The 27,013-nt window shown below is 36.6% G+C and overlaps 1 protein-coding gene across 3 annotated transcripts in view; it reads left to right on the forward strand.

The window, feature by feature from the left end:
* Window positions 1–27,013, forward strand: part of lama2 (laminin, alpha 2) — a 224,208-nt gene that overhangs the window by 173,540 nt on the left and 23,655 nt on the right. For 2 of the 3 annotated variants that reach the window (XM_051138593.1, XM_051138594.1), the window contains 15 exons: window positions 1,060–1,194; window positions 4,698–4,822; window positions 4,891–4,977; window positions 5,170–5,363; window positions 9,826–9,968; window positions 10,779–10,877; window positions 12,727–12,838; window positions 15,543–15,705; window positions 19,667–19,877; window positions 19,951–20,067; window positions 20,154–20,314; window positions 22,564–22,702; window positions 23,651–23,753; window positions 23,877–23,993; window positions 26,279–26,461. In XM_051138593.1, coding sequence (XP_050994550.1) covers window positions 1,060–1,194; window positions 4,698–4,822; window positions 4,891–4,977; window positions 5,170–5,363; window positions 9,826–9,968; window positions 10,779–10,877; window positions 12,727–12,838; window positions 15,543–15,705; window positions 19,667–19,877; window positions 19,951–20,067; window positions 20,154–20,314; window positions 22,564–22,702; window positions 23,651–23,753; window positions 23,877–23,993; window positions 26,279–26,461 — 2,089 coding nt within the window. The remainder of the gene's footprint in view (window positions 1–1,059; window positions 1,195–4,697; window positions 4,823–4,890; window positions 4,978–5,169; window positions 5,364–9,825; window positions 9,969–10,778; window positions 10,878–12,726; window positions 12,839–15,542; window positions 15,706–19,666; window positions 19,878–19,950; window positions 20,068–20,153; window positions 20,315–22,563; window positions 22,703–23,650; window positions 23,754–23,876; window positions 23,994–26,278; window positions 26,462–27,013) is intronic. The other variant, XM_051138595.1, reaches the window with a different exon arrangement.

The raw sequence follows: 27,013 nt of genomic DNA on the forward strand, positions 1-27,013 counted from the left end.
GAATTTAATTATTCATGCGATTAGATTACATACAAAGTCAATGCAAAGACATGAATACACGACGTATGCCTCAATCGCTTCTTCTGCGCAAGTTGAAAAAATTCAACTCTACCAGAAAATTCGTATGACGCGTTGTCACGCAAGCCAGTTGGCGAAGAGCTTATTGACATGTCCGCTTTGACAAGTCCTGTTGTATCAGAAAATGAAGGAGAGCATTACGCAATGTTCCCTTTCAGTCGGTCACTCTCAACGTCACGTCGGTATGACTGACTAATCGAGATCCCAATTAGTCGACCGTACCGACGTGACATATCTGTTCACTCCTTAAGGGAACAAGGATTACATACATAACTGAAACGTTTTTATTCATGCGAGTGACAAAAAACATTCCGCGAGTGATCTAGAGCAACAACCCAATGTGAATATTCGCTTCACATTTGGGGCACACTCCATTACAATCATTTGTTGTGTTATGAAAGAAAATGATCTATTCTGCATTAGGGTATGTTTACACAAAAATAACTGTATTAAAAATGCTAAAGTTTTCATTTTTGAAAAGGTTTGCGTACAGAATCAGATGACAACAAAGCAAGTTTAGTCCTAGAGAGCCACTGTCCTGCAGAGTATAGCTCCAACCCTAATTAAACACACCTGAACAAGCTAATCAATTTTTTTAGGATTACTAGGGCTATAAGCAGGTGAACTTACCTACCCCTGCAATAGAGTGAACACATAATATGCAGCTGCATGATGTCACCATTTCACAAATTTGCTTTTTTGTAGTTTACACAGAGGTAATAACAGGTTTTCAAAAACTTGCACTTCGAAGCCTATTTTTAAAAGTTTCCAGGCAACCAAAATGCCATAGTCATGTAAATAAACAACCAAAACACATAAAAAACTTTCCCATTTTTATTTGAAAATGGTGTTGTGTAAATGCTTTCTTAGTTTCACATTAATATGTGAAATATTTAATTATATTATAAGAGGTTGTTGTAAAATCCTGCTGATGTAGTATGTTGCGTATGTGTGAATAACTGTGTGTGATGTTTTATGTAGGAATGTGCAGCCGGGTTCTACAGGCTCTCTGTTCATGCCGGTGGAGCCGCGTCCAGAGCGGGATTTGGCACCTGTGTCCGGTGCCAGTGCAATGGACACAGTGACTCGTGTGATCCAGAAACAGCCGTCTGCCAGGTACGTACACACTTAATGAGCTGCATTAAGTCCTTTGGATTGGTGGAGAGTTGAAGTAACATTGCGTTCAGAACCTAGCAACAGTGTCAATTAACCATCACAGATTGACAGTTATCCAGTAACCATTTCCTAAACCAAATAGTGCTGGAGCCAAATTTTTATTGACTTGAGAGCCAAGTGATGACAAAACAGCTGTTTATTTGGCCAGACTGAATCCAGCACCGTTTTAATAGAAAAGAGGTACAGGAAAAGCACACTGGATGAATAAGGGCTGTTGAGTCCATCAGTCCAGTGTAAAATAGACATGCAGTCGAACTGTTCTCCAAACAGCTTTTCCGGAGTTGTGCAGCGAACAGCCAACCCTCTGCCTTCAATTGCATGCATGCTAGTAGCAATATCATTTGCATTTTACGGGTTTTCGCAAATTGAAAATGGTAAACGAGTGTGTAGGGGGGTAATTTGAGTAATTGAGGTACACAGGAAGTTAATGAAAGTTTCAGAGCGACACGGATCAGTAAAGCGCAACTTCAGCAGTCTGATTACACTCCACTCTGAAAGCTGCCGCTCCTCTGTGCCTCTTTCTCTCCGTTTTTCTTCTCATTCTCGGTGTGTGACTCGGGCAACTTGAGAAATGCAAATCTCTTTACTGGGACCAGCTTTCTTTTCTTAATGTTGCATTTTAACAAGATTAAGAGAGAGCTTTATGTGTTTACTGAAAAGCTGCATTTGTATTGATTCTGTAATAAAATTAAACTGTTGTCTTGTCGCAACATTACGCATCTTTTGTCTTACCACTGTAATTATATGCTGTAACTCGGGCTGTCAGTCAAGTAACAATTTACATTTAAATCAGATGCATTGCAATTGATATGCGTATATTAATATTTGCTGTCCTAAAATGAACATGACTCACAGACATTACTTGATGGAAAACTGAAACACAGATATGAGACCTGGTGTAATTAAACTTAAAAACAAGTATCAAACCCTGCATTCTGCTGCATTCTTTTGTGCTCCGTCCAGCTGTTTCTGTAAGATTGTGAGCTTTGCATTCATTCTGTGCTGTCTGCTCTCACTAAATGTGTTTTCACTGACTGCAGACTGCAAAAAAAACACAGATTCCCTATTATGGAATTGTTTCGAAGCAGTTTTACAGAAGGTTGTGCCGTTATGTCAATTATGCCTTAGTGCTTTAACATGGAGCAGTTTTAGGGCTGGAAGATATGACAGTGTAAAACAATGATATAAATGAACAAGCAGATTTAGATTTGGCTATATTTATAGTCAAAGTTGGGAATATCAAAATACAAAATACATGTAACTTAGTTACATATTAAAATATAAAATAGGAGTGAGTTTATTTCATTACAGTTATATTTTATTTTATATATACAGTTACATCTGAAAAGTATTTTGGATTACCAAAGTGATCAGTTTGAATATTAAAAGGTTAGTTCACCCAATCTAAATTCTGTCATTAATTACTAACACTTATGTCGTTCCAAACACATAAGACCTTCGTTCATTTTCGGGACACAAATTAAGATATTTTTTTATTAAATCCAAAAGCTTTGTGACCCTCCATAGACAACAAGGTTATTACCATGTACAAGGCCCAAAAATGTTACATCATTAAAGTAGTCCATGTGACATCAGTAGTTCAACCATAATGTTATGAAGCTGCAAAAATATTTTTTGTGCATAAAGAAAACAAAAATAATGACTTTATTAAAAAAAATTCTCTTCTGTGCCAGTCTTGGCCATGTGTTCGCGAGAGTACCACAAAGAGCAAGGCGTGTAAACTTTTGAACCAGATAATGTGTACATTTTCTTATTTTGTTTAAGGGTGTGTTCACACTTGTATTTCGGTTCGTTTGGTTCATTTGGCCCAGACCAAAAAGGAAAATGACATATTTGGTCCTGGTCCGCTTTGCGTTCACATGGGCATTTTTGACAGTGAACCTAAAGATACTGAACCTAAAGGCCTAGTGATATGTCCACAACCTGATTGGTCGGGCTGAATGACATATATTTCATGCCAAACAAAAGGAAAAGGTGCGTTCGACTTAAAGCGGTGCTGCGGGTGTATAACATTAAAGTACCCATTCCCTGATCGGTATGCTCAGCATCGCTTTAAGTCGAACACACATAATGCCGTCTGCTGGACTAAGCGCGCTCATTGTTGTGTGCATATAATTTCATTTTCACCACCTGCTAACTCACAAAGAGCTCATAAAAGGCACTTTACCTCCTCGTTGCTCCACGTTTGCCCTCTGCTCATTTTATTTTGGATACACCGCTTTTCCCTTCATGAAATCTTATCCTGAACTTCCAGATTTTTGGTTTGTTTAAGTATTTGGTCCATGCTACATTCATATTTCATTCAAACCGCAGTTGGGTGCTGGGTGCGCACCAGGGTTCGGATGGCAGCGTTCACACTTACTCAAATGAACCGAGCAATCGCGTTGGCGCCGATAGCCTCGTGGGCAGCATGCCGACATACAGCGCCGTTGCGCTCCGGGCATCTCGTGTTCGCATCCCGACCCGAGGACCTTTCCTGATCCCGCCCCCATCTCTCTCTCCCACATCGCTTCCTGTCCTTTCTGATCTGTCCTGTTGTAATAAAGACAAAATGCCAAAAAATAGATCTTACAAAAATAGAGAAATCACAACAGACTTTGTTTTAATCAAACCAAACATGACAACTGTGAACACACCCTAAGATGTTAAAAAAAAATTAAAAATAATATTAAGAATAAAACCAATGCCTACCTTATTAGTGTTCCAAAGTGTTCTGAAGTATTTAGATTAAATTACAAACTTGTATAATCTAACAAAAGTGTGTATTTTGTAATCTGTAGTGAAATACATTTTAAAAGTAAAAGATTAAAAGATTATATTGTTGAATTTGTGCAGCAGTGACGATTAAAAAATTGGATTTAAATATTGCTGGTTTTGCTCAAATCATGAGTAAGCGATTCTCAAAAATTATTGATGAAAGTAAGTTTGGACGTTGCAGGTGAAACGTCTGATGGTTAAGAGAATGAGGTAAATGTTGGTTTAGTTTAGTGAGAGTAAACATAATACATCAATAAAGATGCAAGCTAGTGAAAACAACACAATTGCCAAAGATTCTGAGAGTTTATTAACAGTCATTTAAGCAACAGTATTGAGAAATGTAGTTAATTAGTAGCATCTCTGATTTCAGCAGAATTACTATGTGATGGTGTTACTTACTGACGCTGAATGTTACTCATATCATGGTAAAGATTTTGGTTGAAAATTACTTATTTTGTGTAAGACTTTGGTCATATTTTGGTCACTTTTAAATAATTTAAACACGGCTGTTAGAACGTCAGCACAATTATTTCATTGTGCAATAAACATGATTTCATCATGAACTTTTTTATTATTAATCATGTAAAATCATCAGTTTAACAACCGTAGTTATAACAGTATTATTACATGTTTTAATATTGTTTTATGCTGTTTTCTTCTTCTAGAACTGTCAGCACAACACAGTCGGTGATAAGTGTGAGCGATGTGCTGCAGGGTTTTACGGAGTAGTGCGCGGATTCACCAACGACTGCAAACCCTGTGCTTGTCCACTCCTCAACCCCGAGAACAAGTATGTCACACACACACACACACACTCTTCAGCGGTGGTGAGTCTAACTTTTGCCCTGTTTCTCTCAGCTTTAGTCCCACCTGTCAGATGGAGGGTTTTAATGACTACCGCTGCACCGCCTGTCCTGAAGGCTACGAGGGAAAACACTGTGAAAGGTGAAAACATATTTCTAAATGATGTAAAACATGTCGTTACTTACATGGCCGAATCTGTCAATAAAGTGTTGAAAATGAGCATGCGTTTTCCACCGTCCTCTGCAGTGTTAAATGTGAGGCAAATCTTTAGTATAAATAGCCCTTTTTAACGGAGGCCTCATAACGTGTTGAATGTGATTCGGGTCTGCGCAGGTGCGCTCCTGGTTTCCATGGTAACCCGAGCGTGTTGGGCGGCCGGTGCGAGGAGTGTAAGTGCGACCCTTACAGTGCATTTCCCACAGCGTGTGACCCGCGCACCGGACAGTGCCAGTGCCGTCCCGGCGCCAGCGGCCTGAAGTGTGACCAGTGCATGGAGAGGCATGTGTGTGGCCCTGAGGGCATCGTGTGTACGTATAACAGCTGCACTAACACACCGCTCTAGCCAAAACATGAGCCGTTTCCAGCCCCTCTTTGATCCTGTGACCCTTCTCTGCTACCGTACCTTTAAGACTTCTGTGAAGTGTATTGAATATGATTAACTAAGTTAGGTTGATCTGTTTTATTCCTCTGGGTGTTTGTTTCTTCTGCCATAAACAGCACCTAATAACAGAGAAGAGATGCAGCCAAAACAAACAACATTTTAATTAGACATGCTCAGATTTTCCCCTCACAAAATTACTGTTTACTTTTCGTATAATTGTTGACTGATCATTTTCTCAGCTAGGAGAGATCAGGTTGCATTGCTGCGCTAGACACCTGCTCCTCACCACTGGGTTGAAATCATGTCTTTTAGCAATTATGTGTTTTATGATAATTGTATTGCTTGACTGGATAGATTGGGTAATTATGCATGTGTTTTTCTGTGTATATGTGACGTGTGTTGCTTCGTAATCCAGCATCAAATGTATCAGGGATGTAATTTGTTTTTATTTTTATATGGATTTTCGTGGTTTCCAGCCTGAGAAGCATGACTACAATGAATATGTTAGTACAGTAATTTATTGTTGTTCTGTAAAACAAACAAACTAATTTATTTATTTATTTATTTATTTTCTATTATTATCAATTGTTTGTTTGTTTAAATAATTTATGTACAGTATAATTCACTATAAAAACTATATTGTTGCAATAGTAATATATTATGTTGGTTTATTTTATTTTTTATAATGATAATAATTTTTATTTTTATGTGTGTGACGATGATGATGATGATGATGATGATGATAGTACTACTACTACTACTAATAATAATAATTATTATTATTTATAATTATAATAATTATTATATGTTTTAATTATAATTATTATTTATAATTATTTATAAAAACTATTATTATTATTAAATACTAGTTTTTGATTAGTTTATTTTACAGCACAATAGTATTTCTGTATATATTATATATTTCCTGTATATTATATTGCTATACATTTTTCTAAATTTCTATACATTTGTATTATAAAAATTAAACAGATCAATAACAATAATAAAATACTAAATATAAAAAGAATAATATAATATATTATAATTATTATTATTTATAATTAGTAATTATTATTAATGTATTATTATTATTATTATTATTATTATTATTATTATTGAATACTAGTTTTTAATTAGTTTATTTTACAGAACAATAGTATTACCATATATATTATTTATTTCCTATATATTATTTATTTTCTATATATTATATTGCTCTGTTTAATTTTTCTAAATTTCTATAAAATTGTATTATAAAAATTAAACAGATCAATAAAAATAATAAAATATTAAATATAAAAAGAATAATGTTTATTATTAGTAGTAGTAGTAATTATTATTATTATTATTATTGAATACAATTTTTTAATTAGTTTATTTTACAGAACAATGATATTTCCGTATATATTATTTATTTCGTATATATATTATATAGCTTGGTTTAATTTTTATAATATAGATTTGTATTATAAAAATTAAATAGATCGATAAAAATAATAAAATGCAAAGAATAAAAAAAAATATAATATAATATAATAATAACAGTAATATGAGTTCTGTATGCTTCATGAATTAGTATGTATCAGGTTCAGTGTCACAGGTCTTCATTTAGTTTTAATTTAGTGCTTAAAGGAGAAATCTGATACAAAAATAATTGCCAGATAACTCAAAAAGTTTGGGTAATGTGGTCAGATCTAAATAAAATTTTTATTTTATTTAATTTTATTTATTTATTTATTTATGAAGTAATAAATGAAATAAATGAAAAATAAATGAACAAATGAACTAATTCAATATAACTCAAACAGCTTGACTACATTAGAGTACATACAGTTTTAAAAGTAGCACAAATCATGTAAAGCCAGTAAACCTTGTACATTTAGGAGAATATTTAGTAGAAAACATCTTGTTACACCTTGTGGTTATCAGCCATTTCTACTAATTTGACTCTTAAAACTTATTTACCTTTATATTTGTCCTGGTACAGTGTCTGTTCCCTTTAACTTTCATTGACAGTGCATTAAGCTATATGCATTTTCTTTTTTATGGTTGCAACACTGAGGAATGAGTGAATTTATTTAGTTTAATCTGGAGGCATCACCCTGCTGTAAAGATTTGTAATTGAGATTTTGTTTTCATGAACTCTTCAGTGCAGCGTTTTTCTTTCTATGTTTCTACACACCGTCATTCGTCCAGTCTTTTGCGTGAAAAGGCGTCTTCATAGGAAATCTTAATAGCTCTACTTTTTCAAGAGGTTAAATTGAGCAGTGTTTTGTGTCCACGGCGAAAGCCACGCGCCCGTCTGTGTCTTTTTTTTTCTTCCTGCCGCTATCGCTCGTGGCATGTCAAACACTCATAATAGGCTGCCAGGAGCTGTTTCACACTCTCTGTTAAATTTCACGCTTGAGAAGTCCCGCTCCCCTGAGTTTCCACCTCACTCACGTTTAATCTAGAGAGAGGAAACTGCTCGGGGACACGACTCTCCCTCCGAGCAGGTGAATGGAGATGATGGAGGCATGCTGGATGAGTGCTGTTGTGATAGCAGAGGATGGGAGACAAAAGAGGCCAATAACATTCGTTAACAGCATTCTTGCCCCAGGACCTGTCCATCCTTGGCCGTTAACATGACTGTCCTTTCAGACAGCGTGTGCCCTCTCTGTCTCACACACACATATTCACAAGCGCTCATCCTGTACACATGCTCTGATCAAATATGACTACAGTACAAGTATGTGCACTCCGTCTTAATTTGCACTAGAATTAGAATTAGTGTAGCTCGAGTGTGTACTTACTGTGTGACTAATGTCTCAAAACAGGGCTGCAGGAATAAAGACTGTTTTCAAACAGGTTTCCTGAACACTCCTGTCTTCTGTCAGTCAATTAGATTGTCCCGCCCCAAACTACCTCGATTGGTTGTGTTGTCAGATTCATGAATTGACCTATCGGTAAGCCCCGCCCCCCTTAGTTAGTCGCTCACTGTCTTACAATGGCAGCTGTCAGTGTGGCAACTTTGTCCTACAATGCTTTCAACACAGAAGGGCCACCATTCAAGTGGGAATTAAATATGCCATGGAGGGATATATATAAAATATTTTAAAATAAATAAGCAGGAGAAGTCTCATATTACAGCTGGTTATGTACATGCAGGATCAACATTGTTCATGTATCGCAGGGTACAATTAAATTAATGTACATTTAACCATTTTTATATGGAGATACACTAAAATGTAGTCTTTCGTTTATGTGTTTTTGACCTACACTGTACATGACATAAGAACAGTTCGCTATTTAGGTTTGTCCATTAGCACGGACTCACTAACTTTACTGTTAGCTAGGTTTAGCCAGAGATACCTTGCTGAAGCACAAGATGACATTAACGTTCTGCTTGAGCTGGTTAAAATTGTAACTTAATGAGTGCACGACAACCAGAAAATGTTTTTGTCTTCATTGGGATTGGGGTCGAATGCTTAGGGACATTTTGTTCTGTTTTGTTTGAGTTTATGAAATGTAATAAAATAAATTCTATTGCCTGTCCTCTCAGGATACCTGGAATCTGTGTTAAAAGTACCACAGGCACATCGTTTTTCCATGTTTGTAGCATAAACACAATCAAACCAATGTGAGCTTCAGATCTTCCAATGTTTCTCTATGGCGCTGAAACCTAAAGATGTCAGAGTTTTGCTGCCTGTGCAACTGATACTCGACTGTCATTGGCTCATCTGCATTCGAGGGGAGGGGCCTACCGATAGGTCAATTGGTATTTCAGTATCATTGACATTTTTATTTTGATATTTTATTTTATTAAATTAGTATCAAATTATTTTTATTTTCTATTTTCATTTTAATTTCATTTGTTTTTCATAGTTTTTGTTAATTTTAGTAATTTTGTAGTGTTTTATCAATGTTATTAGTTTTTTTTTTATTGATCTTAAAGTTTTAACGTTTTCAGTTTTTGGTCATTTTATTTTAGTTTTGTTTTAGCACATTAGGTTAAACTAAATGAAATTAGAAACGTTGCTTTGGCAACTAGTTAGCACTTTTATTTTATTTTATTTTATTTTATTTTGTTTTATTTTATTACAGCTACCTGTAACATATATTTCATTTTAAATAATTTGTATTTATTTATTTACTGACAACAGGTGAGTTTAAACAGAAACACTGTTACTGTTCACTAAATTCACATGTGCACTTTTAGTCTGCCCTGAAGTTGGTGTCTGACCTTTGACCCTTGAGCATGCATATGCGTATCTGAGGGGGGGTTTGTGTGCCCTTGTAAGATGGCATGCATGTAGCGTGTGCAGCGTGATGTAGTGCTGCCTGTGGGGTGTGTGTGCGTGTGTTACTATATGAGTCTGATGTGTTGAATTTTGACTGTATGTTTTCAGCTTGTGACGACGACTGCGCGGGACTCTTGATTCGTGACATGGATCGTCTCCTGCGTTTGATTGGCAGCGTCAATCTCACTTTGCCCCTCCCCCTGCCGTATAAAGTGCTGTATCGCTTCGAGAACATGACGGAGGAGCTGAAGGTAAGATGACCTCAAAACACCAAGTCTTGAAGACTTTTACTGTCTATTTAATGGACTAGTTTACAGGAATGCATTATTGAATTCAGAGGTGATCCTTCAGATTGATGAATTCAGTTGCAAAATGCATTGCTGCTGAATAGGCCAGTGATTGAATGATATGAAATACAATAACAATGCACTGATTAGTTGTCACTTGATGTATATTTAATGATTTACACAACACAATATCATCTAATTATCTTCATCTGAGGACTTTCCTCTGCAGAAGGAGATGTTGGCAATTAATTGTGATGAATTAATCTGCACATCATGTTAGTAAGTTACACTCTTTAATCAATTGACAGTCCTAATTTTTAGTTAATATTTTAATTACAACATACACATGGGAACAAACCCCAAACATGTCTGTAAAATGTTTTCTGGTTCAACTTTGATTGGTTGCATGCTCCACCTGAATAGCAACAGAGAAGCTGAGGTAAATCAGAACTAATGTCTTGAACACAGAAACTATAGCAGTAATCATGTGCTGTACTTCATCTGTTGAAGCTCCGGTATGACTCTGTTGAAGCTCTAATAATGTCAAACGACCGATCTGCTGCTAATTAGCATCTATATTTGAGTTGTTTACAATATCGTTTTGCACATATAGCTCAAATTATTCATTAAATGATTCATAATTCAGTGATGTCAAAGGAGGCCTGTAGGCTGGAAGTCTCACAGGACTGTCATCCTGGTTTCCATGGTGACACGTCTCCATCCGTCAGTCATGTGTTGATGGTAATGACGTGTCTTTGGTCGTGTGTTTTGCAGCACATGCTTTCCCCTCAGAGAGCCCCGGAGAGACTGCTGCAGCTGGCCGACAGTAACCTGGGCAGTCTGGTCACTGAGATGGACGAACTGCTCAGCAGGGTGAGTCTCACACACATTAACTTAATCCATTACTGTAATGACTCGTTCACTAATCGTAAAACCATCTAAATTCAGCATCAAATTTAGTACCAGCTAAAAGTGCATGCATGAAAACCTCTGCTGTTGGCCTTCGTTGAGTCTAAACGTGTTTTTATGGACACTGGTGTTATTAGGAACTATGTGACCCTACATTAAGTTTTACTTACTTCACAGTAACATAAAAGGGACATTTAGGCACAGAGTCTCTTTTTGGCTCACGCCGGACAAACACAACACACTTTGGGTTCAGTTGTGAGCCTGGTGAAATTTTCGGGTATTTTAGATATTTCCGGAAAACCAACTTTTGTGATCTGAACTAAATCAGTGCAGAAAGATTCTCTGGAGAGTGAATATCAATAGTTATCAAAAAAACGTTGGACTTTCGACCGTCGCAAAGGGCCGCCAAAAGGTTCGAAAGGGTCAGGGCCACTTTTAGTAAAATGCCTATAACTCCTGAACAGAATGAGAACATTTGTGTAAGAGCTCAATCTGAGGTCACAGGAAAAAAACGTGGAGCTTGGCCACTTGGTGGTGCTATAAGAGGGAAAGAAACATAAAAATGGCTATAACTGCACAACCTTTTGTCCCATCAACATGAAAATGGCTGTGCACGGTCTTGGTCCGAAGTGCCATAAGTGTCTACAAGGACATTTGCATATATCCAAAAACATGGCCGCCATTGGCTGTTGATGTTTAAGCACCTGTTAGAGAAGGTTAAAGGAGAAGTCCACTTCCAGAACAACAATTTACAAATAATTTACTCACCCCCAAATGAGTAAATGGGTCTTATCCAGCGAAACGTTCGGGCATGTTTTTTGGAAAATAAAAAATGTGTATACTTTTTAAGCACAAAAGCTGGTGTAGCACAGGCTCTGGGATGCGCGTCCATGACACTACAAATCACGTCTAAGTTCATCGTCTGTGTACACCGGCTCAAAAAGGATCATGTGACACTGAAGACTGGAGTAATGATGCTGAAAATGTAGCTTTGATCACAGCAAACAATTACATTTTAACATAGAAAATAGCTGTTTAAAAATTGTGATAATGTTTAATAAATAAGTAAACAAATAATTCCACTTTTTGTTGTCCCCTTAGAAATCATAACCCAGTTTATATATCATATGCAGAATTTAAGGTCTTATTCATGTAGACTGTAGATTTATGAATGCAGACACTTCTAATACCCAAGTTTATATTTCTAGAGCAGAATGAACGGGCATTTCATTGTTTTCTGAAGCTGTGCTCCATTGGTTCCTGTGTAAATCTGTTGTGTTTGGTTAAGCTGTCCTTTATATATCCCATCAGAATCACTCCTGTAAGACACTGACCTTGTTGGTTTGTTCTTCAACATGAAGGAAAACCAGAACATTAAATTGTTCATAGTCTAAAGTGTTCTGCTCATATGTGCTGAAGGGAACCTTTCACTAACTCCTCAACAGAAGTCCTTGATCAGCGCATTACAGTTCAGTTCTAAAGCAGCTTTTCCACATAAACTGATGCTCAAGAGCCAGTTGAATAGGACGAACACTTGCGCTCTTGTTCGGTCCTGTTGGGTTTGTGTAGCCTTGACCTTACAAACATTTCTGCCAAACTGGAAGCATTGCAGTTTTGCAGCGTTTCTTTGAGTTTTTGTTCATGACGGCCCCAGAGGAATCAGATCTAACGTGTCTTCTTGTTTTTACCCTGAGGTTGCTCGGCTTGTGTTGGTTTTCTGCTACACGGCTGCAGAAGAGCATGTGAGGCTGATCTGAGACTGTTCAATAAAATCTCACTGCCCTTTCATTGGGGTTTTCTTTCTCTCTGTAAGGCGACTAAAGTGTCTGCTGATGGGGAGCAGACGGCAGCAGATGCAGAACGGAGCCGCAAAGGAGCCGAGGAGCTGGGGCTTTACGTCAGGAACACACTGCTGGCTGCTGAAGGTACCGACAAATGACAAACTGATCACAGGCATTTGACTGGTCCAGATGAAATAATGATTTTGAGGATTTGATGGGATCAGTGTGATATCAGCTGAGGTTGAGGTGATGGTTGGGTGAGGCTGAGGTAGGATGTTTGTTTGTGTGTGTGTGTGTGTGTGTGTGTGTGTGTGTGTGTGTGTGTGTGTGTGGGGCCCGATGCTCTGTAAATGAGCGTGTTTGTATCATTGTACATGGCTTCTAATGAGAAGCTGCTTTAGTTAATAAAGGTTCAGCTAACACTATGTGATGCCTTAATTAGAAGAGACAAAATTCATTACTGGAAAAATAATCACTTGAGCAGATACTCCACTCACTGACTGTGTGTGTAGTATTAGGAGTTGAAGTTGAAGTCAAGTCACATTTATTTTTTTAAACAAAAAATTTAAATCCATAAATTATTATGGATAACAAATTTGATCTCAGCTGCAAAGCCATGTAAATATTCAGATCAATGTATTTCAGTGTTGTTATTCATGATGCATTTCAATTTTTTATCAAAAGCATTTGCTGTCTTGTGTTTGTGTAAACTGTTTTCAGTATAAACATGCACTAGACAGGCATATTTGACTTGTCTCGCTGTTTTTTAGCATCTCACGCCTTGAGCACAGCATTTTTAAGATGCTTATTTGGATTAAAAGAAGTTCAACTTTTAAAAATGTCTCTTAGGATCTTAATAAAAGCACAAACTACAGCATCTCTGCTCTGATCTTCCACTAAAAGTTGAACAAACATCTATTATAATGTCGTATCAGGAGGATTTGGTTCTGTGTAAATGTATATATTCTCTGTGTATATATATATATATATGACCCTGGACCACAAAACCAGTCTTAAGTAGCACGGGTATATTTGTAGCAATAGCCAAAAATACATTGTATGGGTCAAAATTATTGTTTTTTCTTTTATGGCAAAAATCATGGAAATTAAGTAAAGATCATGTTCCATGAAGATATATGAAAACTTAGTAATATGTATTGTTAAGAACTTTATTTGGACAACTTTAAAGGCAATTTTCTCAATATTTAGCAAATATTGTCCTATCCTAACAAACCATACATCAATGGAAAGCTTATTTATTCAGCTTTCAGATGATGTATAAATCTCAATTTTGAAAAATTGACCCTTATGATTTTTTGATCCAGGGTCACATGTAATGTATTTCCATATATATTTCCATTTGGCACTTGTTTTTTCTAAAATAAAAACTCAATGAAAATGAGAAAAAACAAACACAAATATTGATGCAAATGAAAAAAACAAACATAAATATTGATATTGTTATAAACATTATTAATATATATATATATATATATTAGTAACAATGTTTGTTTATTTATTATAATTTTATTTAATAAATAAACAAATAAATAAATGAAATACAAATAATAATAAAAAATTGCAAATAAATGTTTTCTTGTTATCCCTGTTTTTAATTGAAAAAACGCACATAAAGTTTCATGGCTGGTAAAAAAATAGTTGTGGCCAGCAAATATTCTCAAGTCACCGGCTATTGGCTGGTGTTTTAAAATGTTAGATTTGTGCCCCGTGCTTATGCACAGGTATATTTTTAGCATTGCACACATGCATGATGTTTTGTCCTGTATGTGCTTTCTTAATCATTATAATTACCAGTTACATATTTTAAAAAAGTTTTTGTGGCCAGATCACAGACGTATTTCTACAAACACCTATCATGCAAATGTGGGTGATACCTGAGAGGTGTTCTCTCGAGAGACGGTGTCGTCTCTGGACATCTAAAAATCAGACGCACATACTGATGGACACTCTCACCCACCGAATGCAAGCAGATTAAAGCTGTAAATACAAAAAAAAGTGCGTAATTTATTTTCTTGGATACGTGTTTGGCACTTCGAGCCAACATACTGCACTTTGGTCCTCTGGTTTTTGATAACTGTCCAAAAAGCGCTTCCAAAAAGCTGCTAGCAGAAGTGGAGGAGAGCAGACATCAGTCAACATGGAGTGGAAGAGCTTCATTATCCATTCTGTGCGTGAGCTCCCTGCTCCAGTAAACCGCCTCGTCTCTCATCTTCTCTCGCACTCTAAACGAGTAGGAATCAAATGATTCTGTCCACCCCAAAGACCCGAGCTGCGTTTGAAACTCACTATGCAATTATTTCCAGCTCGGCTCGCTTGGCAGGTATATACTACGCTCTTTGTAGTCGATCGACTGTTTGCATTTGAACTCTCGAGGAAATTCAGAAACGCATGTAATTACAGCTCATTTTCATCTCAATTTAATGATTTTTATTTAAATTAGAATATGCAGAGAAGCTTGCTTGCTCTTTTATTTTGCTGTCCCGTTTGAACTGATGGGGTTTTATTTCTGAATCTAATTTTGTTTGATTAAAGAACATTAACTCTGCTGAGTCAAATTTGAACTTCTTTGAATCAAACTGAAGCAAGTCACACCTTTGAAACGGAGGAGAAAAGGGAAAGAATTTTATTGTTCCTTGTATATATTATCCCCTGTATGTGTCAATCATCATTTCATTATAATGAGATTCATAGAAATCAATAGTAGTCTATGGTGTGTCCTTATTAGTAAAAGTATGTACAGTTATAGTATTTTTGTGTATTTTGTGCGTGTAAAATTCCTGCTGCTCACATTAAAGCACATGTGACTGTGTGTATGTGTTGTGTTCAGCTTTACGGGACAAAGCGCGTGAACTGAACGCGACACTGGGCTCGAGGGATGGGACTCCTGAGAAGAGCGTGAACGAGATGAACGATGAAATCCAAGCCATGCTCGCAGAACTACGCAAACGCCAGCTCTCCGGCAAGAAAAACATTGCTGACGAAGAACTGGGGTAAAACACACACACACACTGCACAAAGAGTCCAGATGATGTCACTTCCCGGGTCACAGCTGTAAAGAAAGTCATATTTTGCAATAGGCTGCATTAATGCTGCCCACATTTTTTTAGTGGCATTGGTTCCAGAAATATTTTTCCCATTTACTTCATCGGATGCAAAGTTCACTTTTTCATGTTGTTTGAACATTAATGTGTGTTGGCAGTGTATGTACACATCTACCCTATAATGATACAAATCTTTTAATTAATCTATAAAAATAATATTCCCTTTTTCAAATCGAGCCGTTCTCAGATGCCTGTCGTTGTGGCGTCACACCCACAGAGGCCGCTCCCACAATAGTTAATTGACATGAGCATCTTACCTCAGATCAGTTGTAACAGTCAGACCTCCATTGTTTCAATGCTGGAGCAGTGATGTAAGTTAGACAAGAATATCTCAGATTGAGTGATTGAGGTGTTGTGTCGCTGGATGTAATAATGAACATAGTGGTCGTCATTTACTCCCGACATCTGAGCCACTGAAGATGCAGTAGATTACATTTGTTTGTGAAGGGAATGCGTCTCCCGATCTACATATATCCGTCTATGTTCACGCAAATCATTCATGCTCCAGCTTCACCTACAGCAAAAGGGAATATAAGGGTTTTTTTATGATCGCCTTTCCTAGTAGCGTGCTAGTTAGCAAGTTTAGCGGCTAAACGCTGCTAAATACAACTAAAGTAAACAGGCTCGTCACTCCACAGAGAGAAGAGAGGGGCGGGGCGAACAGAGCTCATTAACATTTAAAGCAACCTCGACCAGAACAGGATGATTTTGGTAAAGCTGATTTTGACAAGGTAAAAAAGGTGTTATTTACACAACCATTGAGAAATTTTAACCAAAGCATGTTATAGACTTTTCATTAAGACTCTAAAGAATCATATTAACTTGTTGAAAACGGGCATCCATTGACCTCTTTAAACAGTTAGAAGCCATGAACCAAACCAACCAGCTACAAGGAAAATCAAAACATTACAAATTTTGATTTAAAGCAAAAAAGTATTTGAAAATCGGACAAAAAGAGAAAGATACAAGACTGTGAACTAAACAGCTTTTTGGTGAGAGAAAGAACTACAATCCAATGAAGCATCGCAAATTACATTATTGTATTAAAAACAATGAATTAATTTAAAAATGCTCATTTATGATATATATCAACAGCGTTCCCCACTAAATATATTTCTAAAGGTACTGTTGACCTGAAACTTTCACCAGATGTCAAAAACAACCCAACCCAAACCAACCCAAGAGGAACTACTGAAATTTATTTAATACTTTGTACAAAAGCCTTTGTTGGTATTGACAGCTTCAAGGCACCTCCTGTATGGAGAAACTAGTCGCATGCACTGCTCAAGTGTGATTTTGGCCCATTCTTCCAGAGTCTTCAAATCTTGAAGGTTCTGTGGGCCTCTTCTATGAACTCTGATCTTTAGTTCTTATTTTCTGTTGGATTCAAGTCAGGTGATTGGCTGGGCCAATCTACAAGCTTTATTTTTTTCTGAAACCAATTAAGAGTTTCTTTGGCTGTGTTTGGGATCCCTTGTCCTGCTGAAATGTCCACTCTTGTTTCATCTTCATCATCCTGATACTGTAGGTGTTGGGACTGAACCAGCTAATCTGCTAAACCTGCTGTCTAATTACTGATAGATTTCAGCTGATGTCTTGGTTTTCTCTCTTTCTTCATGTGTTCAATACTTTTTCCCTGTGTCATTCCATTTTATTACACATAACTTAATTTCTGAGCTTATTTGTTTTGTTTTGTTTACTTTGTATGTGTGGATTATTTTGGTTGTTACCGACATCTGGTGAAAATTTCAAGTCAACAGCACCTTCAGAAATATATTTACTGATGAAAATTGTGACATGTTCAATACTTATTTTACCCACTGTATATATAGAAATATATGTAGAAACATGAAAATATGTGTATTTGTACAAATGTGACCCTAGACCACAAAACCAGCCATAAGTAGCATTGGTATTTGTAGCAATAGCCAACAATACATTGTATGGGCTTCTTTTATGCCAAAAATCATTAGAATATTAAGTAAAGATCATGTTCCATGAAAATATTTTGTAAATTCCCTAATTTTTGATTAGTAATATGCATTGCTAAGAACTTCATTTGGACAAATTTAAAGGATTTTGTCAATATTTTGATTTTTTTTTTGCACCTTCAAATTTCAGATTTTTAAATAGTTGTTTCTCGGGCAAATATTGTCCTATCCTTTAAAACAGTGGACCCCTAGGACTGGTTTTGTGGTCCACAAGCATGAAAGTTGATTACATCATTGTGGGTGGTACTAAAGAGATCTTTTGGAGCAACTCTCTCTGCAACTCTCATATTAGTGGAATTTTATGTGCAGCATCATGGGTAATGTGGTTTTTCACCATAATGCAGCAGTTAAATGGGAATATTTAAAAAAATAAGTTGGAAATAATGCAGGCTGATTATTTCAAAACAAGCATATTCCATTAATTAGCAAAAATGTTTATAAGTTATCATTAAAAATCAATTTACCTATGGAGAAAATGTTTTTATAGAGTTTTTAAAGGCTGTTGTGCTCTATAATAGAAAAAATCTTGAAGTATGCTTAAAATGTTGGACACTGGTGAATATTAAGCTCTCATAACAGACAGCATTGTTGCAAGATATTATAATGCAGCTGTTCATATGTAAATATCGTATGAATATTACTCAGCTGGAGTACCACAACAAACCTCCTACATACAGAGCACATGAAGTGAAGTAGCGGTGAGGACGCCATTCAAGCTCACAGGTTGGAATAATTGTTTTGGTGGCATTATGTTTCTCAGCCGTATTTTGTGGTTCATTGGATCACAGCTGAAATGAAGAAAGTTTCTCTTTCTTATGTAAAATCTTAATGAACTAATTAAAAGTTGCCCGAGGTTGGGCGGGGGAGGAATATTATTCCAGCCTAATCAAATTACTTCTGTAATGGATTCCTGCATCTGTACGACCATGAGAGAACAGAGAGAGACACCTAGAGGAGGACAGAGGGAATGAGTTCAGTACAGCTGGAACACACAGAACCGGTTTAAGAGCTGTCAGTTACACTTCAGCCTCATTAGGTGGTTTTCAGGTGGATTCAGTTTGGTTTGATGTCTCATGTCTCCTCAAACATCTCCCGTCTCCTACTAAAAGACAAAAGATGTCCTACAAAATACAGTATTCAGCTCTGTTCTTGACTTCTTCATTTAGGGTTTTAGGAATATATTGAAGAAATGGTGTGTGCAAAAAAATCATCGCTCCTGTTGTTATTTATTCATCCATGTGTCAGAACACAAAAAGTAAAAGTGAGTGGATTTAGTCTGTCGATCAACGCTTATGTCTCTTAATGCGCACCAAGGCTGCATTTATTTGACCAAAATAAAGTAAAAACAGTAATATTGTGTAACAATAATATTATTATTACAATGTAAAATAACATTCTAGTGATTCGATTTTATGTGCTGCCCAATATTTATATATCATACATTTTATTTTTCAGGATTCACAGATAAAAATAAAGTTCAAAAGAACAACATTTATTTAAAATAGAAATCAATTGTAACATTATAAATGTTACTACTGTCACTTTTGATCAATTTAATGTGCCCTTGACGAATAAAAGTACCCATTTCTGTCAAAATAAATAAATAAAACTAAATAAATTATTACTTTATTTGAAATGGACATCTTCTAAATTTCCACGTTAATATTTGTTACCATTTAATGCATTCTCGCTGAATGAAAGTATTCATTTCTTTCTTAAAAACAAAATCTTACCGACCCGAAGTGTTTAAACGGTAGTGTAGTTGGTCATTCTGGTTTGCTTTTGCTCTCTTAAAGGTTTTTCTTGTGTCATGAGTCGCAGATAAGGAGCTCTCGCTGTCTTTCTCTTCATCTTTATAGTGCCGCAGAGGCTCTTTTGGCTAAAGTGAAGCGTTTGTTTGGAGATCCACACCAGGCCACAGAGGACCTGAAGAAGGAGGTCAGTGATAAAATGGGCGATTACAGGCAGAAACTGGAGGAAGCTCAGGATCTGCTGAGGGATGCGCATAACAAAACCAAGCAGGCCGAAGGACTGGCTGATAACAACCAACTGAACCTTGACCGTCTCCAGGTGCACATTTACACAAACACACAGACTTATGAAACGCTCTGTTTCATGTCTAAAGTGTATTATATTTGAGCAGGGAAAGAGGGATGTGGCTGGTAAAAAGAAAAAGGAAATGGAGGGAATTTTGGCAGAAGGAGAGAAGATGCTGGACGAAGCTAACGCTCTCTCAGACAGCATCAACCGGGGCAAAGAGGTTGGTTTCATGCTGGACACATGACAGAAATGTTACTGAACAATAACAAATGGTCAGAGCTGTAGCTTACTGAATGGTGTCTGCAGGAGCTGGAGGAGATGGCAAGAGAGTTGGGTCCCCTGCATGATCAATTGGATTTTAAGGTGGCGCGGTTGGGTCGCGGCTTGGACGACTCCATCCCTGATCTGCTGCTGAGAGCGGAAGACCACGCCGGCCAGCTCAACGATTCTGCTGCCATACTCGACAGGTCTGTGTGTATCTGTGTATTATTGCAGTTTCCAGCTTAAAGGAGAAGTCCACTTCCAGAACAACAATTTACAGATCTCTGTTTTGTTCCGGTACATGACAGTTAGTGTATGTCGAAAAACTCCCATCTCATGTTCTCCCTCAACTTCAAAATATATGTCCTATATCGCTGTTTTACCTTTTTTGTTAAGGGTGTTTGATTTTCTTTGCTTGTTCACTTTGCAAAGACTGTGTCGGTACTTCTGCAGTGATGTAGGATGATTTTGAAATTATTTTTTAAGTTGAGGGAGAAAATCCGATCAGTTAAAAAGTATTTAAATTGTATTTTTTTAATGAAAATAACAGATCGTTTCGCTAGATAAGACCCTTCTTCCTCGGCTGGGATCGTTTACAACCACATTTGGGATCATTTGAAGCCGCATTTAAACTGCATTTTAAAAGTTTACTATCGGGGCACCATATCAGTCCATTATATGGAGAAAAATGCTGAAATGTTTTCCTCAAAAAACACAATTTCTTTACGACTGAAGAAAGAAAGACATGAACATCTTGGATGACAAGGGGGTTGGTACATTATCTGTAAATTGTTGTTCTGGAAGTGGACTTCTCCTTCAAATGAACACTAGAGGCAGTAAAACACCAACAACTGTTATTCCTTAGCAAATAAAATATGATTACAAGGGCAGATTATCAGTTAATATAACTTGTTTTTGCATGTTATTCGAACAAAACCCACAACTCGGCATTTCACGAGTTGTAAAATGTAATATTTTTTAACATTTTCATTACATAACCAGCTCTGTGTGTGGCATTTCTGACAAAGTAAACTTGCTCGATAGCGCACCCGGTACAGCATAGCACTTGTGATGTGCAGCACTCAGATACCCATGAAAAATCTCTGTGAAACACAGGTCACAATACAAGAGTTCAGAAACAAGATACAATGGCATGGTTGCTTCAGCAAATGTTTTACCTTACATTTGCTTTTGTTAAAACTATTGGTTAGGGTCAGTGTAGGGTTTAGTGTATGTGCTACTTTACTTATGGGTCGTTCTACAGAAAAGTCCACTTTTGGTATGGCAAGATGTCTTAAAAATGTATTTCTTTTTCTAACATTTAAACTTAGACCACAAGATTACCTTTTGACTTTATGAATACATATAAATGACAGCTTAATGATTTTTTTTTTTTTTTTACATTTTTGGGCAACTATTTAAAGACCACATGTACTATTTTTGTATTTATTTATTTATTGTCACTGGTGTTACCATCTTTGGCAATATTAAAGGTTTTTATGAAATATTATTTCATGATTTTATTTTTTAGAACATGTTGCCAGAGTTACAGAAAAATGCAAGAAATAAGGAGATTATGTTTTATTTATTTAATGTGTCCCATAAGGAAGGTGACACCAGTGACGTTTTTCATTTTTACAAAATAGCTGCTGCAAGGTATCAAACCACATGTTGTCAGTCATGGTATACTCAATAAATTAAGTAGTTTAATCCATTTGTATTGTAGTTTTTTACAATTTCCTAAAAATAAAGTATGTCACACCAGTAAGTCCAACTAAAAGCTTCATATGAAACCATGAGATAAATGAGAAAATTGCTGATAACTGAAAAGAGACAGTGGACTTAACGTGAGCCTTTTTTCATAGATCTTTAGGAAATAGGAAGAGGGAAGTCAAGTGATGTCGTCAGTGTGATTTTTATTTCAAAATAAATGATTTTTGTTAAACGGAAACATCAGTGACACAATTCCACTACTTTTATTGCATATTTTATAATATTTATTCAGCATTTTTTTTATGCCATTTATATCATATATTTGATAGTTATGAATACATTATTGTATTTTAATAATGTAGAAAAACCTCTTTTTGACCTCAAAATAAAGCACTTTCCCTCTGTACGTCATTTTAAAGTGTATTTAAGTGTATTTTTTTTACAATGTTTTTCAAGTGTAAAATTTCTGTAAAGGCTAGGGACAGAAAAATGTCCATAGAATGACACTTATACGTACAACAACCGACGTAATAAACTGCTGACAGATTCACATCCATCTGTTTCGGATAGAATTGGCTTTTAGTGCCACTTTGAAAGTGTCTCAAATGTGCAGAAGCAATCCACGAAGCAATGTAATATGATTTTGTGGAAATGCGACCACAGGCACGTTTTTCCAGTGAGGCTGGGTTGGTTTATTTTGTCTTCTTTCACTGATCTGACTGTGTGTATGTGGTTTCTGTAGTATTCTAGCTGAGGCGAAGAATCTGTCCTTCAATGCCACCGCTGCTTTCAAAGCTTACACCAACATCAAGAACTACATCGATGAGGCCGATAAGGTGGCCAAAGAGGCAAAGAAAACCAGCATTGATGCTCTACAGCTGGTAAGGAAACACACACACACAATCATGAGTGTCTCCTGCCTGCACCAGTGACTGGTGTGAAAAACTCCACATGAGCGGCAGCAGCTAATTCATATTCAGTTGTTTTTTTCACTTACAGTACACTTTCTGTTTTGGAGCACAAAAGTCAGTTTTTTTCAACATTGCAACAAGGAATATTCAGGAAAGTAAATATATATAAGCAACACTGTGTCAGGAGCCCGTTTGTAGAAATGCTGTGCTTCACTTCACCTCAGGCGAGTCGTGTTAAAGCCGTTCAATTCATTTCCATTTGTCCTGCTTCAGAGATCAAAGCTTTCCTCCTGTTCTCCCGTTATCGTCCCTCGCTCTAGTCGTTCACCCTCTTTTACTATCCTCTCACGTCTGACGCAGAAACGGTGGGGCAAGAGGTTAAAAATGAACAAGGGTGCTTCACACAAGAGTGTCAAATCCGACAATATGCAACAATGCTAAAAATGAGCTTTCAATCTTCTCTCTCTATCTCAGCATGGAAATACATGACAAGAACACACCGATCGTATCACATTCCACAACATTTTGGATTTCTGTAATATTTCATAGACTTTTTGTTTATCGTCACACAACCAGGACCATTTTTTGTGACTTTCTATTACTTGATAATAATCAGAAATGTTTGTTGAGCAGCAAATCAGCATATCAGAATGATTTCTGAAGGATCATGTGACACTGAAGACTGGAGTAATGATGCTGAAAATGCAGCTTTGATCATTTTTGATACATTTTACAATAAATACACTACAAAATATGCACATTTAGAAATGACAGTCCTTTATTTTTTATTGTATTACAGTGAGTTTTTTCCCCAGTAGAACACAAATGTTCAAAATGTTCCTTAGAAGCAGCAGGTTCTGTGTCATCTCATGCATGAGTGGCATCTGCTCTAACGTGTATGTGATGTCCTGTCTGTAGGCCTCAGGACCCAAAGGATCTCTGAAAGATCAGGCCAAGGGTTCGGTTCAGAAGAGCCACCGCCTGTGGAACGAGGCCAAAGAGCTGCAGAATGACGTAAAAGGTAAAAAAAACTCCATCAGATTACCATCCTCAGCAAAAATAATGCCATCCTGAGGCTTCTCCCAAATCCTCCCAAGAAAAATCGTATTGTTTTTCCAACGTCATTTTTTATTTCTTTTTTCAGAAAATGGAGACAATCTGGGTGCTCTTCAGTTCAGACTGAAAGGAGCCAACAAAAAGAACAAAGACTTACAGAAAGGCCTGAACGACACAATCGAGAAACTCAACGCCATCCCTGATGGTGTGTGTGTGTGTGAGATCCTGAGTTGACAGGAAACCAAGACAGTTCTTAAACTGTCATATTTTTCTTGAAAGCTGATCTGTGTGTGTGTGTGTGTGTGTGTCAGGGTCATCCTCACCAGCCTGACTGCAGAAAACACTGAATCTGGCACTTTAAACCTTCAAAGGGTTTGATGTTTATTGTTCCTATGGTTACACAGAGGTGTATGTGTGTGTGTCACATTTGATACAGATGCTGTCAAGATGAGGTTATCACCGAGTGCAGTGTGTGTGTGTGTATGTGTGTTTTGTGAAACCTAAAGCATCCGTCTCACTGCTTCACACAGCAGGTTTCAGACAGGCATTTAGAACCTCACAATGTCACTTCTAGGGATCTAATACTATTTTCACGACCAGTCAGCACATTTGGAACACAGAATTGTGGGTTATCATAGACTGTAAAGGGCAACTCTAATGCTGCCCTAAAAAAGCCCAGATGAAGGCACCTTAGTAGACAGGATATTAGGGAAGCATTGGATTTGGATGTGTCTGGTTGCCTTCATACCTCCATATACTGCCTGAGAAAACTGCCTGACAGCCACTGTTGTGGTGAAAGTTACTTTGTAAAAGTAATGCATTACAATATCACGTTACCCAATTTAAAAAAAAAATACTTAGTTACTCTTTATGGAAAGTAGTGCATTATTTTTGATTACTTTTTGTCACTTGAGTTGGGCTTGCTTATTTACTTATATATTTTTAATAACAAAACCCACAAAATTGGTATTTTTGACAACTGTAAAGGCCCTTTCAATGAATAAGCCTCAGGCTGAAGAAAGTGTCTCTGCAACTTGCTCCCGATTTCTCACAACATGGAGACAGGAGAGCTGTCAGTCAAGGAAAACTAAACAAATTGGAAAAGTAACTCAGATATTTTCTTGTGAATTTAAAAGTAGTGCATTACTTTACTTGTTACTTCAAAAAGGAATCTGATTACGTATCTCGTGTTACAGCAGTCAGTAAAATAAGTCAATGTTGTTAACTGAAACTAAAACTGTTAAAAGACATTTGAAAGCTTAAAAAAAATACATGTTCAATGAAACTTTACGTTGAAGTTTTAGGATTGCTAAGAATAACCAATAAAATTAACCTAAATTGAAATTTAGTATGTAAATAATACTAAAATAATGTAGGCAAGGCAAGTCCATTTATATAGCACATTTCATACACAATGATTCAAAGTGCTTTACACATAAACTGCATTTAAAGTAATTATAAAATACATAAACAAAATAAGAAATAAAATTAGCAGTAAAAAAAAAAGAATTGAATTTTTTTTTCCTTTCAGAAAAATAGGTTTGAAAACCATTAGGATTTTAACATTGTCAAACTGGTTTTATGACAAGTAAACAGTTCTCCACCAGTTTCATTACTGTAAATATAATAATAACCATAGGAGTAACTGATGAATATAATTAAATCTGCAAAGTATTTTTCATTATGGTAGTATGTGTAGTGCTGATGTAAATGTATGCTGATTCAAATGAAGATTACAGCAGTTTTACTGTATGTTTTACAGTAGTATCAAGAATCTACTGAGAATCAATGAGAAGAATAGAAATGTAATGAAAACTCAAAATTAAAATGTCTGGATGCCTGAATTTGGAGCGAAATGTGCTTAATTGTCATGGAAATAAAAACCCAGTTATAAATAAAAAGATATATGTGACCCGGGTCCACAAAACCATAAGGGTCAATTTTTCAAAACTGAGATTTATACATCATCTGAAAGCTAAACACATAAATTTTCCTTTGATGTATGGTTTGTTAGGATGGGACAATATTTGGCTGAGATGCAACTATTTGAATATGTGGAATCTGAGGGTGCAAAAAAATCTAAATATTGCGAAAATCACCTTTAAAATTGTCCAAAGAAAGTTTTTAGTAATGCATATTACTAATCAAAAATTAAGGTAGGAAATGCACAAAATATCCTTGTGGAACACGGTCTTTACTTATCCTAATGATTTTTGGCCTAAAAGAAAAATCGATCATTTCTACCCATAGAATGTAGTTTTGGCTTTTGCTACAAATATACCTGTGATACTTAAGACTGGTTTTGTGGTCCAGGGTCACATATAAATACATTGCTCTTAGTTAAGCAGGTTCCTTTTAGATTTATCTTAAGTTTTTTTTGGAGTAAAATGTGACCTGAGCGTATTCTTCATACGAATGCTGTTCTTCAGCTTTGTGAACATGATGTTTGAGATGTGCAGCTCAGCCTGTGGTGTTTCTTGTTTCGTGTAGATCTGGCAGCGAAGATCCAGGCCACTAAGCTGAAGGCGGCGGATGCCAACGACACGGCCATCGACGTGCTGAACCGCCTGAAGGACATGAACCTCAACCTGATGGGCCTGAAGAGGAACTACAGCAAACTGGAGGATGACGTCAAGAAAGCCAACAACCTCATCAAAGACCCGGAGAAAAACAGTACGACATCCATCCAACTCCAGCAATAATCGTTCTTTATAGAGACAACAGCTGCATGGATCATGAAGATTTGATTTCTTAATTGAAATGTTTGTGTTACAAGATCACTTAAATGCTTATTTCGTATTTTTCCCCCCCATTTGATTTTGAACGTCAACAGCAATAAGTATGTATACACGATTTTCTTCTTTCATCTGTGCGAATGATTTTGAGAGCGCTCTCCGCTCCCCGAGGCTTCAGCATGGCGCTTTTATCTGGAGCGCTGCATGTACAGAGAGAGTGTTTTCCCAATCGCTCCGTTTCTCCGTTCTTTGTTTCAAGCAAACAGGATTAAACGCAGCCTTTGAAAGCTTCACTAAGCTTGTTATCCTAATGAGCGCTTTAGCTAATTACAGATGGAAACTCTGTCGTTTTTTTCTCTCATCTTCTCTTTTGAAATAACAGCTCCATGTCTTTCGCTGCCTACGCTGCAAATGAGAGATATATAACATGTCGCTTTTCTCCCGTTTTCGCTTTTGTCTCTGAATTCCTTCATAGTCTCTTGCGCTCTTG

The sequence above is a fragment of the Labeo rohita genome, chromosome 20, assembly GCF_022985175.1.
Source record: "Labeo rohita strain BAU-BD-2019 chromosome 20, IGBB_LRoh.1.0, whole genome shotgun sequence".
Lineage (NCBI taxonomy): Eukaryota > Metazoa > Chordata > Actinopteri > Cypriniformes > Cyprinidae > Labeo > Labeo rohita.